Source organism: Megalops cyprinoides, chromosome 21, assembly GCF_013368585.1.
Source record: "Megalops cyprinoides isolate fMegCyp1 chromosome 21, fMegCyp1.pri, whole genome shotgun sequence".
NCBI lineage: Eukaryota > Metazoa > Chordata > Actinopteri > Elopiformes > Megalopidae > Megalops > Megalops cyprinoides.
Window position 1 is genome coordinate 3,481,927 of NC_050603.1, and position 13,848 is coordinate 3,495,774.

Consider the following 13,848-nt stretch of genomic DNA (forward strand, 5'->3'; position numbering starts at 1 on the left):
TGTATTCCAATTCACTCTTTTGCAAAAAACCGAATGATCAGACCTAACGACGCCACTGGATGGAACGCTGTCATACATAATTAAATACATTCATTGAAGCTCTCAGTGGGCTGCCATTTCTAATCTAATATAATTAAATCTAATCTAATACCATGCTTCCTTGAAATGGCTGACATTGTTTAAGGAGCCAGAGGGGCAAGTTGTTTACTGAATTGAGCTGACTTCTCGTTGCGTTATATGCTGATGCCTTGTCACAGTGAAGAGCAAGTGGTTATCACCATTATGACCTGAGGGACAAGAGGGAGACAGAAGAGGTGGACCCCAGAGACCCCAAGGTTTTGGCTGCTCCTGCCAGTGTACTAGGGGGGCTGGAACAGGTCATGATGAGAGGAAGCCCCAGAACTGAAGCTGGTGTTGAAGAACATCAGCACCCCCTCCCTGGGGGGGCAGGCACTGGCACATTTCCTGCAGTGAAGGGCTTTTGGGCCACAGCACAAGTGAGGTGTTCTAGCAGGTATTGGGCCCCAGCGGGGCAAGGAAGGGGTGAAGGGGTCTGCAGATTACTGTAATGCTTCTACTGTCTTTCTGTTCTGATCGCACTATCCTTGCTCACTGCAAAGTCTTGCTTAATACATGTAACCAACACCATAAAGACTGTTTCTCCCAGCTCACTCACTCTACATCCTGATGAATCCATACAACTTTAGACAAGTTTAAACAAGCAATCGTAAACTTCTTTAAAGTCACAGTTGCACTTGTATTGAGATATAAAATGAAACCAAAGCTTGAGGGAGTGGGGTTGTTTCTTGATGTGGACAGCATGACATGGATTGGCAAACATCAGATATGCAGAGAAGCTGGGTTTTATAAAGAAACAAAAGCCCTGAGTCACTGACAGCGTCGCTTCCTGGGCTCTGAGCCATTTCTCTCTCACTGTGAGGACTGCCAGCACTACCCAAAACACGAGTGATTTCCCTGAAACAGGAGCAGGGAGCTGAGAAAGGATCAGTAGATGGCGCTGTGACACCATACATTTCTCACTGGGTCTCATATTTTTTTCTGCATCTGCTGCTTTCTTTTTAGGGACTTTCCTGTTTGGGCTGCCTCGGCGCTAAACAGTATCACCCTGAGAGACGCCACCCCACTCTGTAGAATGCGCTTTGGGAGTTTTCAGAAATTCCACCACACTGTGTGGTTACAGGGATTGTGAGTGCATCCTAACTGTGGATTGCAGCCCAACTGTTACGTACAATTGTGTAACCAATTCTGCATACTCTACAGGTTTTCAAAGTGAACTTTGCTAATACTAAAACAAAACTAAGACAGATAAAATATGCTCCTTTAAGAACAATGGATAAATAGAAAATAGCTAGCTGTCAGTGTGATGGTATTTCAGAGCTCAGAGTGTAAGACATGAAAGATTATACATTGTGCAGTCAGTGTGTCGGTGTATCAGCCATCTCATAATTCAAGGACTGACACAAAATGGCTGCTCATTGGCGTTATAACTGATATGGGCAGTACCCACCTCAGTAAATTATTCTGTATCTTTCAGTCTCTTCTGTAGCCCCTCACTCATTTGGTTACACACTAAGTGTGTGTCTCATTCCCTCATCACTCCTTCACTTCATGTGTGTGTGTGTGTGTGTTTGCTTGTGCCAGGTACTTTCCTGAACTGGTATTTTTATTGCATTGTTATTATAAGGACACTTCCTGCATTGTATCTAGCATGTTCTGTTTGGCTGTGTATGTGTTTGTGTATCTCTTTGGTCTCTTTTCTAGTCCATCCCCTTTTGTAAAGCTAGCCTCATTTTCAAATTTCTGATTTGTGAAATGCTTAATTATTAAATTATACCATCAGCACAATTGTGAGTTTTGTACATCCTCATTCAGTTTGTCTGCTTTCAACACTGGATGTTTCAGACTGAAACTCAGATTAAGAACCTTGCTGCAGCAGCAGCAGTGCCCCACCTGTGGAGTTGAACCTGCAGCCTTTGAGTTCCAGGCCCAGCTCAGCTGCACTGCAGGGTCTTTCATTACCCCACCCTCACTTCAGCCCCAGGTTTGCCCTGGGTTCCTATAAGCTGCGGTGCAGCGATGTGGGGTGTAGAGACCCGAGTGCATTAATGCTGACTGACTCAGAGGACCACACTCCTCAGCTAAAGACTGAAACTAAAACTCATCATTTACATCCACTGACTATTAACATTACAGGGGACTCATGGTTAAGCTTGATCCGTTTTTTTTTTTTTTTTTTTTTTATCTCTGACCTTTGGTGCCTGTATTCATAATACCTGCAGATCTCTTTGTTTATTTTGATAGACAGTTCCCCACTGTGGTCACTCTGAAATGACCCTGAAGCTTAATAGCATATCCATGAAGGCACCTTCTCAGGGCTGTCTCCTACTGTTGAAAGCTTTTTATTGGTGGATCAGTTAACTCCTTTTAAAACCTACTCAGAACAGTACACACGTTTAACTGCAGTTCTTGATCTCTCTCTGGGAGGCACTTTGATATTTGATTTATATTTAAAAGGTGCAGTAAAAATAAAACACACACAACCCCTTTTAAAAATGTTCAACTGATGATGAATGAATTCGGCCACGCTGCGAAGACACAAAAGTACGCAAAGACCTGGAGGTCTTTCGTTAATTCGACGGTCACACCCCTGAATAAGCGCGAAAGCGATTTACTTTCAGTTTCGAAAATCAACCTTCTGATCTGAACTAACGCTAGAATTTGATGACGCCAACTCTATTCTTTTTTATCATTGGATTAGAGGAAATCCTTCGACCAAACGTTTTGTTCCGTTCGAGTATTTTACGGAGTAGCTGAGAACCGTAAATCAGTCGACGACATAACTTCGAAAGGCGAGGTCATAGTTATCCAGTGCTGAATTTTTCTACATATTCTGTAATGATGGCAAAGCTCACAGTTCTTGGACTAATGCTGCTTGGCATTCACGCCACATCTGCAGGTAGGTTAGATTGGATGCGGCATTTTCTGATTTATTTTGCGCAGAACTCTGTGGTTGTTTTTCCAGTTATAGGATATATTGAAATCTTCCCCGAATAAAGTCAGCTACATTGTACCAGATCCGGGGAATAAAGCGGTATTCCGAGGTTATGTCTTCAGCATGTACATTTTTCCTTTTTTGTTGTAAATGTTGAAATTATATCTTAGGTAAACGTTTTTATAGGTGTGTTTGTATAAGGAGATGAATATGTTCTATATAGTATGGTCATAAATATACGCGTGATTATGAGTCTTTGTGTGTAGAGGGCAGCAGATGTTGTGCTGGCAAAAGTAACTCATTATTACAAGAGTTATTGTGTGGTAGCTGTTACTTGTCAAAACTGTACCCTGAAAAGAAATACGTTTGTTTAACAGACAGTTGGTCAGTAGCTAGCTTTTTACTTGTACTGAAACTTCTAGCGGTTTCATTCGACTCAATAATACACAGTAGTACTCAATAGTACAGGGTAGCGTTACATTTTATTACGGTTAAAGTAATGTCTTTCAGAATGTTCGGAGTTCGGATTCATAGCCTCTTTCACATTTAGACACCCAGTTTCTAAATACGGAAGACTTACTGAATAGCAGATGTACTGATATTTCATATAATGCGTAATGTGGAAAAATTCAATAAGGATGAGCTTATACGTAGTCGTTCTATGAAAAAATAGTAATACGTGGTTTTACTGTTATTGTGATTTTTTTATAGTTTGATTATCATTATCACAAGGGCTTGTGTAGGCTGCAAATAAAATCCGAGTTTACAAATTAAACCCAGGAATGTCTCTTAAAGAAACCCACGAATAAACACATGCATTTAGTGAAGGGTTACTACCTGGTATGCGTTGGACCTGTGGCTATAGCAGTATAGCAGTATAGCTCTGACACAGGGTGGCGCCATCTGCCCAGAGAATGCATGCAGTGCGCGTGTTTTTTGTGTGATTCAGTATTATATATATATATATATATATATATATATATATATATATATATATATATATATATATATGAAACTTTGAAACATTACCTTTTAAATCTATCATTACTTTCACCTGTTCCCCTTTATCCTACTTGATTAACAATAAAACAAATAATTCACAGAATAATTGACGCCAGTGCGTAAAGAGAGTAAATGATTATGCTCGCGAAACAGCGCAGATTGTAGTTTGTGCGCTATTGCGAAAGCTACAGAATGAGGTTGTACTAAAGTACACACACACACACACATATATGTATATTTTATCTTTAACACTGCAGATGATTTGCTGTTTACTTTGTTTCCAATCACAACCCTCTCTTCCCTTATCCACGTGGAGACTCATGATGCTGCGTTCCTATTGGTCGAGAGCTTATTCCGACAGCCAATGAGATTATTCTCTGGTCTTACAGCTTTCATAAGGCGTGTTTCCCCCGTAAAACTAACCCGGCCCTGTTCCAATGGAAACACGCCAATAGCTGTATCTTGTGTGTTGTAGTGTTGTAGTGTTGTAGTCACACAGTTCATGTATGGTGAAAGAACAGGTAGGCAGTTCTGAAATTCTTTTTTTTCAGAGTTTTAGAGTTTTTTGCAGTCAAGTAATGGGCTGTAGGTTTGGCGGTGCTGTGTAGCCTACAGGGCGCTTTCTGTTGTGAAATTTGGTCTAACTTACAGAAACTTGGTCTGATTTGCTTAAGGAGTGCACAAGGTTGGTATCATTATAAGGGTTTTAACACTGGAATTTTGCATTGGTCTCAGGAATAGAATGATTTAGGTAGGGATAGATGTTTATTGACTAGCAGGGCTCATTGCACTGGCTAAGCGCACTGGAGGACTATACCTGCCTTGCTCGTGTGCAAAGAGTACAAGTGAGTCTAATGTACAATTGAAAAGTACAAATTTGGTAAAAAAAAAAAAAAAAAAGCTTAAGAGCTTAAAAACATTACATGTGCTTCTGTATATAAGATTAGTTGTGCCTTTCCCTATGACCTGCTCTGTTTTGAGTCCAAATGATTTTTTCTGTTGTTTTTATGAATTATTTTATATATTTTTATATTATATATTTAATATCTTATTGATATATGTTTGTATGTGTAGTTAATATTGTAACACAAAGTGCTTCTCTTCACAGCCTCTCACTCTCTGAAGTACTTCTACACTGCTGTCTTGGGAGAGATCGACTTCCCAGAGTTCACCGCTGTGGGTCTGGTGGATGATGGCCAGTTTATGTACTATGACAGCAGAATTAAGAGGGCGATCCCTAAGACTGAATGGATAAAGGAAAATGAGGGTGCAGATTACTGGGACAGAGAGACGCAGACAGATATTGGTACCCAGCAGACCTTCAAAGGCAATGTGGGAGTTTTAATGCAGCGTTTTAATCAAACTAGGGGTGAGTATACACATGCCTGCATGTGCACACACACACTCACACAAACGCACACAAACTCACACACACACACACACACAAATACACACACACACACACGCACACACACACACAGTTTCCCTGTCAGCTTCCATACTGATCCAGTAGTGATTTTACTGTGGAGAGAGAAGCCTCACCACTCCACCTCCATCTGTTTCTCTAAGTTTTACAACAGACTCTTTGGACAATATGCATTCAGGGCCAATCAATGGGAATTCTCCCATGCTCCCTTTTCTACATTCAATCAATCACAGCTCCCTCTAGTTTACATACACATTTATTCTTTCACAGAAACTCTTATCCAAATAGTCTTAAGGAAAATGCAGTTAATAGAAATAGGAATGGCATCATATAGATATTGAACCATTGTATTGTTGTATTTGTAACACAGTGTCATTGTGGGAAACATTGCCACAGTAAGTGTTGTGATAAGGTACAAAAATATACTACTGTCACTGTTTTCAGCAGGCGAGGGAAGCTGCAGCACTGGCAGGAGGAGGGGAGGGAAAGGGGGCTGTAAAGAGCTGCAGGGCAGGGGGGTGAAATGGGGGACGGAGTATCCGCTAAAGCAGCGCGCTAAGCATGCGGGAGAATGCAGCAAATATGAACAGAGAGATGTTCACACAGCCCAGCTAAACTACAGGAGTGAACATTAGGCACAGCGTTAGGCAGTAGAATAATCCCAGCCATTGTAATGAGGCCTGGATAATGCAGTGGTAGGTCTCGCTCGCAGGGTACAGGGGTCCTCTGGGAGGTGCTCTGTGGGGTTCCAGCTCAGGTGGCCGAGAGGCGCTAACCTAGAGCGATGGCGTAGGTCTCCTTGTCGGGACGGTTGTCTGTGGAGTCCGGCGGCTCACAAAGGGAGGTGTCCTCTGGGGAGTTGTTCCGGGGGGGTCTTGGTTTCGTCGGCAGAGAGGCTCTCACTCAGAGCAGCGGTGTGGGTCTCCTTATTGGGGAAGGTTGTGGAGTCCGGTGCGCAGTTCCATCACAGGCAGGAAGCCCAGCAGTGGATCGGGCTACGGTGCACTTCAGGGGTTTCTCATGAGAAACGCAACAGAGTCCTTGTGCTAGTGGTTTAATAAGGTCACGACAAGAAACTGGCGTCGTGAGGCGTGGAACTGTTGCTGGGTGACGAATCAGTGCTGAGGTGATAACAGCAGTATGGCAGCAGAGTTTCAGTGTGTTGAATCCGGAGCCAAGTTGGGTGCATCTGTTACCAGTGAGGGTTTCACCTTTCAGAGCCATGAGCAAGAGCCACTGCCCAGTTCATTGATCTTAGACCAAAGCTTTAGTCCCATGTGGGGTTCTGTCATTCCTCATTGGACACTCTAGCTCGTGCATGTTAAATCTGCCCTGTGATTGGCGGATTTTGGCGGCTGATTTACAGTGAGAGCCAGGCTGGGGTGGGAGTGAAGCCAGCAGGGAGGTGTGTGACCCCAGTGGGGCGTCCCCTGGGTCACGGTAAGCACCACGGGGTGTCCCTGAGCGTGTGTCTGTGAGGCGTTCCATGGGCTCCCTGCAGCACTGGTGTGTCTGCAGCTCCACGGGGGTCATGTGGAGAGAGTGTGTGTCCCCGGTCCTCTCGGCCGGATCAAAGTGTCCGGTAGGTTATTAAGCGGCAGGGAGGAGGGTCGTTTTATGACCCGCTGTTTGCTTCAGCTGCAGAAAGGCAGAGGGGCAGCACAGTCTAAGGATAAAAACAAAGGAGAGTTTCTGTGTATTCTACAGTAGGAACACACACCTGTCACCTGTCTGTGTAGGAACACACACCTGTCACCTGTCTGTGTAGGAACACACACCTGTCACCTGTCTGTGTAGGAACACACACCTGTCACCTGTCTGTGTAGGAACACACACCTTTCACCTGTCTGTGTAGGAACACACACCTGTCACCTATCTGTGTAGGAACACACGTGCTTAACTTGTCTGTATAGATATGCATGTGTTTAACCTGTTTATATAGATACACACGTGTTTACCCTGTCTGCGTGGATGCACATGTGTTTACCCTGTCTGTAGATACACACATGTGTTTAATCAGACTGGAGAGAGTGCCTGGCTGCTCTGTGTGTGTTATGAGCTACAGAGATATTACTGAAACATGTCAGCAGTTCCCACAGCACTGCCAGTCATATTATCACCCAGAGTGCAGTGCGGGGGGAGACTGTGTCCCACAGAGCCGTGCAGAGACGCTGCACAGACACAGAGAGCTTTATCTAGCTGAAGATGTGCGTCTGCGTCATTAAGCTGTGTGCTGCACCTTCCATAAGACATGTTTGTCCTGCTGTCCAGCGTGTGATAGCAGCTGCAGAGGTGCCATCTGCAGCCTCTCCAGGGTCACGCAGCAGAGGGGCGGACAGGGCAGAGGCAGCGGCCTCCCCTGATTGGCTCTCCCTCTTTAGGTCTGGTGCTGCACACAGAAGCAGAGCAGCTGCTGGTGGCTTTGTGATCTGGCCTGATGTGACCTCTGAGTCCTTCTCTCCGCGGCTTGAAGTCGTCGATGTTTTTGCTCCCGAACTCGGGGTGTTCAGTGTAGAACTGAGCAAAGGAGACTCAGGCTGTGGTATTTTTCATCAGCTGTAATGTCTCCTCGTCACACTCTGAGCTGGTGCTGATGAATTTAATCTGATCTAACAGTCCTGTTTGCCTTATAGACTGCACCACTGCTGTATGTGTGGGGGCAGGGATGGAGTCACACACACACACACACACACAGGCTCACGCGTGGACACATGCGCACATATATACACATACAAACACAGGCACACACACATTTCCCCAGTAACATCAGCACAGTGCAGCCAGTAGTTTTTATTGCAGCCTCACCATCTTTCTCCCCCCTCTCTCTGTCTCTCCCTCCCTCTCTCTGTTAATACTCCTCTCTCACTGTATCACACTCTCTCTCTCTCTCCCCCCCTCTTTCTCTCTCTCTCTCTCTCTCTGTCAGTATCACATGAATACAGGACACTGGGCTGCATTCTCTCACATGAGAGCCATCAGCCTATGCTGTTCAGTGTAGAAAGACACACACATGCTGCCATCAGGCTGATAGGGAAACATTTCCTGTGTTCTATAGATGTTGTTTAAATTTTTCTCTTATAACCTTTTACATTGTAAGATCTATAGATGCTAAGCAGCCTGAAGATGAATTGAAGTGTCCCAGCTTTGCCTTGGTGTCCATTAGAAACTGAAATGCTGCTCTGAGAGGCATGAACCACCATCAGGACACCATCCTGTGTGATACAGTGTGGGGGGGAGGGGTCAGTTATACAGTAACAGGAGAGGGTGGGGGAGGGGATCACTCAGTACAGTGGGGGGGAGGGGTGTATTCAGTGACAGTGGCAGTTTTCTCTCAGTGTCCACGCACGCACACACACACACACACACACACACACACACACACACATATACACACACACAGACACACATATATATATACACGCCTCCTCCATGTCAGTGTGTGTTAAGCACAGGAGGCTGAGCTGAATCTCTGCACATGTGTTTACCCTGTCTGTAGATACACACACGTGTTTAATCAGACTGTAGAGAGTGCCTGGCTGCTCTGTGTGTGTTGTGACCTACAGAGATATTACTGAAACATGTCAGCAGTTCCCACAGCACTGCCAGTCATATTATCAGCCAGAGTGCAGTGCGGGGGGAGACTGTGTCCCCCAGAGCCATGCAGAGCTGGAAGTTTATCCCTCAGCTGCACAGTGTTTAATCTGGCTGGGAGACGCTCCTCTCACCAGCATGCAGGGAGAAACTGACTGCTCTGTGTGGGTCCTCAGCTGCAGAGATAAGCCTGCTCACTGACTATTAAAATATTAGGGATGTTTCCCGGAGTTTAAGCAAAAGACACTCTGTGTATTTAAATAGTGTCCAGTCAGAGTTACAGCTGAAATAAACCCACAGAGACCTGTGCTTGGGGGAGTCTCTCGCTCCAGACTTATTGAGGCTCAGACACAGAGGTGCCAGTACAGCCATTAACACAAAAACAGCACTCTCCCCTCTGATCAGGGCACTTTATCACTGATCCAGGTACATCCATTAACATAAAAACGGCACTCTCCCCTCTGATCAGGGCACCTTATCACTGATCCAGGTACAGCCATTTGCTTAGAAACAGCGCTTCCCTACTTGATCACTGATCCCAGTACAGTACCCCTCTTTTTCTGATCAGAGTACCTCCTCTCTCATCCCAGTAGAGCTGTTTGCTCAGAAATAGCACTCTCCCCTGGTTGGACTCAGGCTTGTGCTCCAGTTTAGGGTGGGGGCATCAGATTGGATGCAGGACTGCAGAGTCTGTGTCCCTCTGACTGTAGGCTGACTCCTCTAAAGGCTGCTGTCTCTGTGGTGTCTGAACTGTGAGAGTGAAAATGGCAGGAGCAGAGTGGTGAGGGGGAGCTCAGTGTCTGTGTGTGCTCTCTCTGCAGGTGTCCATGTTGTGCAGCGCATGTACGGCTGTGAGTGGGACCGTGAGACTGGGACCACAGATGGGTATTATCGTGATGGCTACGATGGGGAAGACTTCATTGCATTTGACATGAAGAACATGAGATGGATCACTCCTTCACCACAGGGAGGTATCACTAAAAACAAGTGGGACAGTGACAGAGCTTTGAATGAGCAGAATAAGAACTACCTGAGCCAGATCTGCATTGAGTGGCTGAAGAAGTACGTGGGCTACGGGAGGAGCACTCTGGAGCGCAAAGGTACAGCAGCACTGATAACACCTCTACTGCTCTCCAGCAAATTTAAGCAAACACAGATATGGTGAATTTATTGTTCTGTATTTGAAAAACTATTTTGTTCAGGAATGGAAATTCCTGTGTGGAAATAAAATGAAGTGTTTAAGTGTCAAACCATCTTTTTTTCACACTCTCCTCTCTACCCCTCCCTCTATCTCCGCCTCCTGCCCTCTCCTCTCTCTTCCCCTCTCTCCCTCTCTTTTCTCCTTCTCCCTCAGTCCCTCCTGAGGTCTCTGTATTCCAGAAGGGCTCCTCTCCTGTCACCTGCCATGCCACCGGCTTCTTCCCCAGTGGCATCGTTATGTCCTGGCAGAAAAATGGAGAAGACCTGCATGAGGACGTGGAGCTGGGAGAGATGCTGCCCAACGAGGATGGAACATTCCAGAAGATGTCTCGCCTCAGAGTGAAGCCTGAAGACTGGAAGAAAAACACCTACACCTGCATCGTACAGCACAGCAGTCTGAAGGAAGATACCAAGAGAGTGTGTGAGTAGATAGAGAGGAACCTAGATTAGAACTGCGAGTAAAAGAGGGCTCTCTTAAAACACTGAGACACTGTAATTATGAAAGAGGGAGGTATTTTAGTCATTTACATACTTTATTCAGGGTGTCTTTGTGTTCAGCAATGTCTTGGCATGTTGCCTGCAAGTGTGTCTATGTGTATGTGTGTGTGTCTACGTGTGTGTGTGTGTGTATGTGTGTGTATGCTAATGTTTAATGCAATGACTCCTAATTACAGTCACTGACAACAGTGGTCCTCCACTGGGCATCATCATTGGGTGTGTCGTTGCTGTCCTTCTCCTTGGAGCTGTCATCGGGGGCATTGTTTGGAAGAAGAAGAAGGACGGAGGTAAGAGAAGGTGCTATAAGACACTGTACAAGAACATGCTGAAACACTGAGAGACTGACACAGTGATAGACGCTGATATTTGGTTACTGGTGGAATTGTATGTAAAACACAGGTTTTAAGCCGGTCTGACAGTAACATCCTTCCTGCATGTTTCTGACTCTGTGTCTATCTGTGTTTCAGGCTATGGGAAGACCAACAGTGAGTACATATTGTTCACTCATTGTATGAGTTTCACATGAGTAGATTACAGAAATTTGAAGTTTATAATTTATTTTGTATTACTAACAGAAGTACAGAAATGTATTCTATTATAGCTGAAAGGCTTTGGTGCCCGGCAGTGAACACATACATGACAGAGTCTGAATCAGTACTAGAATTACAGATTATCTGATCTGAAAATTCCAGCTGGGGCTCATCACAGCAAGTTGATATCAACTGAGTACATTGAAAAAATTAACACCACTTCTGGGGTATAACCTATATGAAGCCCTAATTTCTAAACCCTAAGTTCTAACGTCTTGTGTTTTCTCATTATAGCCTCAGATAGTGATTCTGAGAACTCCGGCAACACTCCTCCAAAAGCCTGAGAGCTCCCTCCCCAACACACAGTAAGTGTCTGTTCTGTAAATCCATAGATCACTCTGTAACACACAGTAAGTCACTTTTCTGTTGACCTGAACGGAAGCGTAATCAAACGTAATCACAGTGTCCTGCTGTCTTTACAGGGGAGGAGATGAAGGAAGACCACACACTTGTGCATGCACTCACATACTCATACACCCACACAGTCTTACATGCGCACACACAAAAACACACAGGCACACACTTGGGGGACATTCTGCACACACATGCTAAGCCTCATGGATGTACATTTATGCACACACAACCAGATTTTTTTATTCTCAAAATCTACAGTCTTTTACAGCAAGGAACCCATTAGACCTTGGAGGTGACCATGATTTAATTACAATTACACAACAAAAATCCTGTCTGTTTGGTCTTGAATTGAATTTGGTGATTAGTGAAGAGGTAGGGAGAATTATGCACTGTGATAGACTCAGGAAGCAGAATCTTGGCATTTGTACTGTAATACCACCAACTAAAGCAATGCCAGAAACAATGCTATTGGTCTGGCAATTTGCACCTGCAATACTGAGCATCTCCATGGTATAAGGGTTCATTTAATCATATTTTTAAGTTTATATAGAAAGATGACTGTGTGAGTCCCCTGTGTGAGTCAAGCGCCAAAAAAATGACCTATTAGAGTGAACACCTGTGAGGACAAACCACCAATCACAGAGCAGAGTAGTGAGAATCTGCAAGAACACTTGCTCTGTAATGAGAATTAGCTTTAGATCATTATTGGATAAGGAGCAAGTTCTCATTGTAACACCAGAGGGGTCTGCAGTGATGTTCCATCACAAAGCAAGTATCTTTCACCTGACTGTGCTGTTTCCTTCACCTGTCAACACAGAGCTAAAGGTAAAATTCTGATGAATCCATGCTAATAGTTTATAAAATATTGTAATACTCCATGGAATACCCATGTAACAATGTAACAAAATGATTATAGTGCCACACAACTCTATAATCAGCCACTTGTTCTACAAACTTTTGAATTGCATAGTGGAATTTTGTGCTTTACACATGTGCTTCCAAGTAACCCAACGGTAGCATGTTGCATGTATAATATTTGGAACTCCAATCGATGTCTACCATTCCCTTATTTAAGGACATCAACAAAAATAGCTTACAGCAACCAGAACTTCACTTCATTTCTTTGATTAAAAGGAACACTTTTGTAAGTTTGAAGCCAGTTAACAGGAGGCAGTGTCAGCACAGTAGAACAATGTCACAGTGTCACATGAACAGGAAGCTTCACTCACGCAGGAGGGTTAAATTTGTTTTTCACACAGTTAACAAAAGCAGTCATCTCTGTATCCAGTAGTTCCTTTACTTTTTTGATTTTAAGTTGTGAATATTCCTGATTTTTCTCTAATGATTTGAGTGTCTTTATTTAGAAGTGTCTTTTTTTGCTATACAAATGATTCTATAAGTATAAGATGGTGGAGGGCCTGTTAATTGCGTATTTGTTTCATTTAATTTGAAGTGTATGTAGAGAAGAGTGTAAGGTTAGTTAATATCACTTCAAAGTACTTCCGTAACTTGAACCATTTCGGAAGAAAAATTTGCTATTCATATTGTAACTCAGTATCACAAATGAGTTTCAGTTAACATTAAAATATTTGTAAAAATTATAAACATAAACCACCAAAATAACAAAAACAGCTTAATAAAATTGTTCAGATTATTCTTACCAACTGAAGCATTCTGTTTGAAGCAGTGATAAAATAAAGTAAGTCTGGACTTAAATGTCTCTGTCTCCTTTCATCTGTCATAGGAGTTGGTTATGAGTAGACCTTTGCATCAATAAAACAAATGTTTATAAGGTTTGTCCAGATTCATCAATTTATGTTTTTTGCTGAATTATTTGTATCTCATGCAGATACAGAAGCATACATGTGCAGTACTTCTAATATATGTACCAGCTATAGCTAGTCACAATCAGGCAGGTAATTCGCAGTCAAATTCAGCATGTCTGACAGAATGGCGGTAAAGGCAGCTAAATGTCTGTCATCTTTGGAAAAACAGAACCAAGTTAAAAGAAATGTTAAGGTGTATATATGGGATTTTACACATACAACCCATTTGTGACCTGTTAAGATAATCATGGATAGAATGTATTTTCCTCAGCTTCTGCCCTAAACCAATAACAGCATAATAGCACAATAACATAATGTCAAAATATGTGTAACTGGAATTCCCCATAT

General features: G+C 43.6%; 1 protein-coding gene across 1 annotated transcript; it reads left to right on the forward strand.

Moving 5' to 3' along the window:
• Window positions 1–2,919: 2,919 nt before the first annotated feature.
• Window positions 2,920–11,604, forward strand: LOC118769076 (patr class I histocompatibility antigen, A-5 alpha chain-like). The gene is made up of 7 exons (XM_036516087.1): window positions 2,920–2,977; window positions 5,124–5,384; window positions 9,854–10,132; window positions 10,387–10,653; window positions 10,907–11,017; window positions 11,198–11,215; window positions 11,555–11,604. The coding sequence occupies exons 1-7, from the start codon at window positions 2,920–2,922 to the stop codon at window positions 11,602–11,604; spliced, it is 1,044 nt and encodes a 347-aa protein (XP_036371980.1).
• Window positions 11,605–13,848: the final 2,244 nt, after the last annotated feature.

What these genes read in the sequence shown, in the direction of transcription:
- LOC118769076 (XM_036516087.1), top strand. Translation starts at nt 2,920, where the DNA reads ATGGCAAAGCTCACAGTTCTTGGACTAATGCTGCTTGGCATTCACGCC. An exon ending in GAGCACTCTGGAGCGCAAAG is followed by an intron (nt 10,133 to 10,386) that starts GTACAGCAGCAC and finishes CTTCTCCCTCAG; the next exon opens with TCCCTCCTGAGGTCTCTGTA. An exon ending in GGAAGATACCAAGAGAGTGT is followed by an intron (nt 10,654 to 10,906) that starts GTGAGTAGATAG and finishes TCCTAATTACAG; the next exon opens with TCACTGACAACAGTGGTCCT.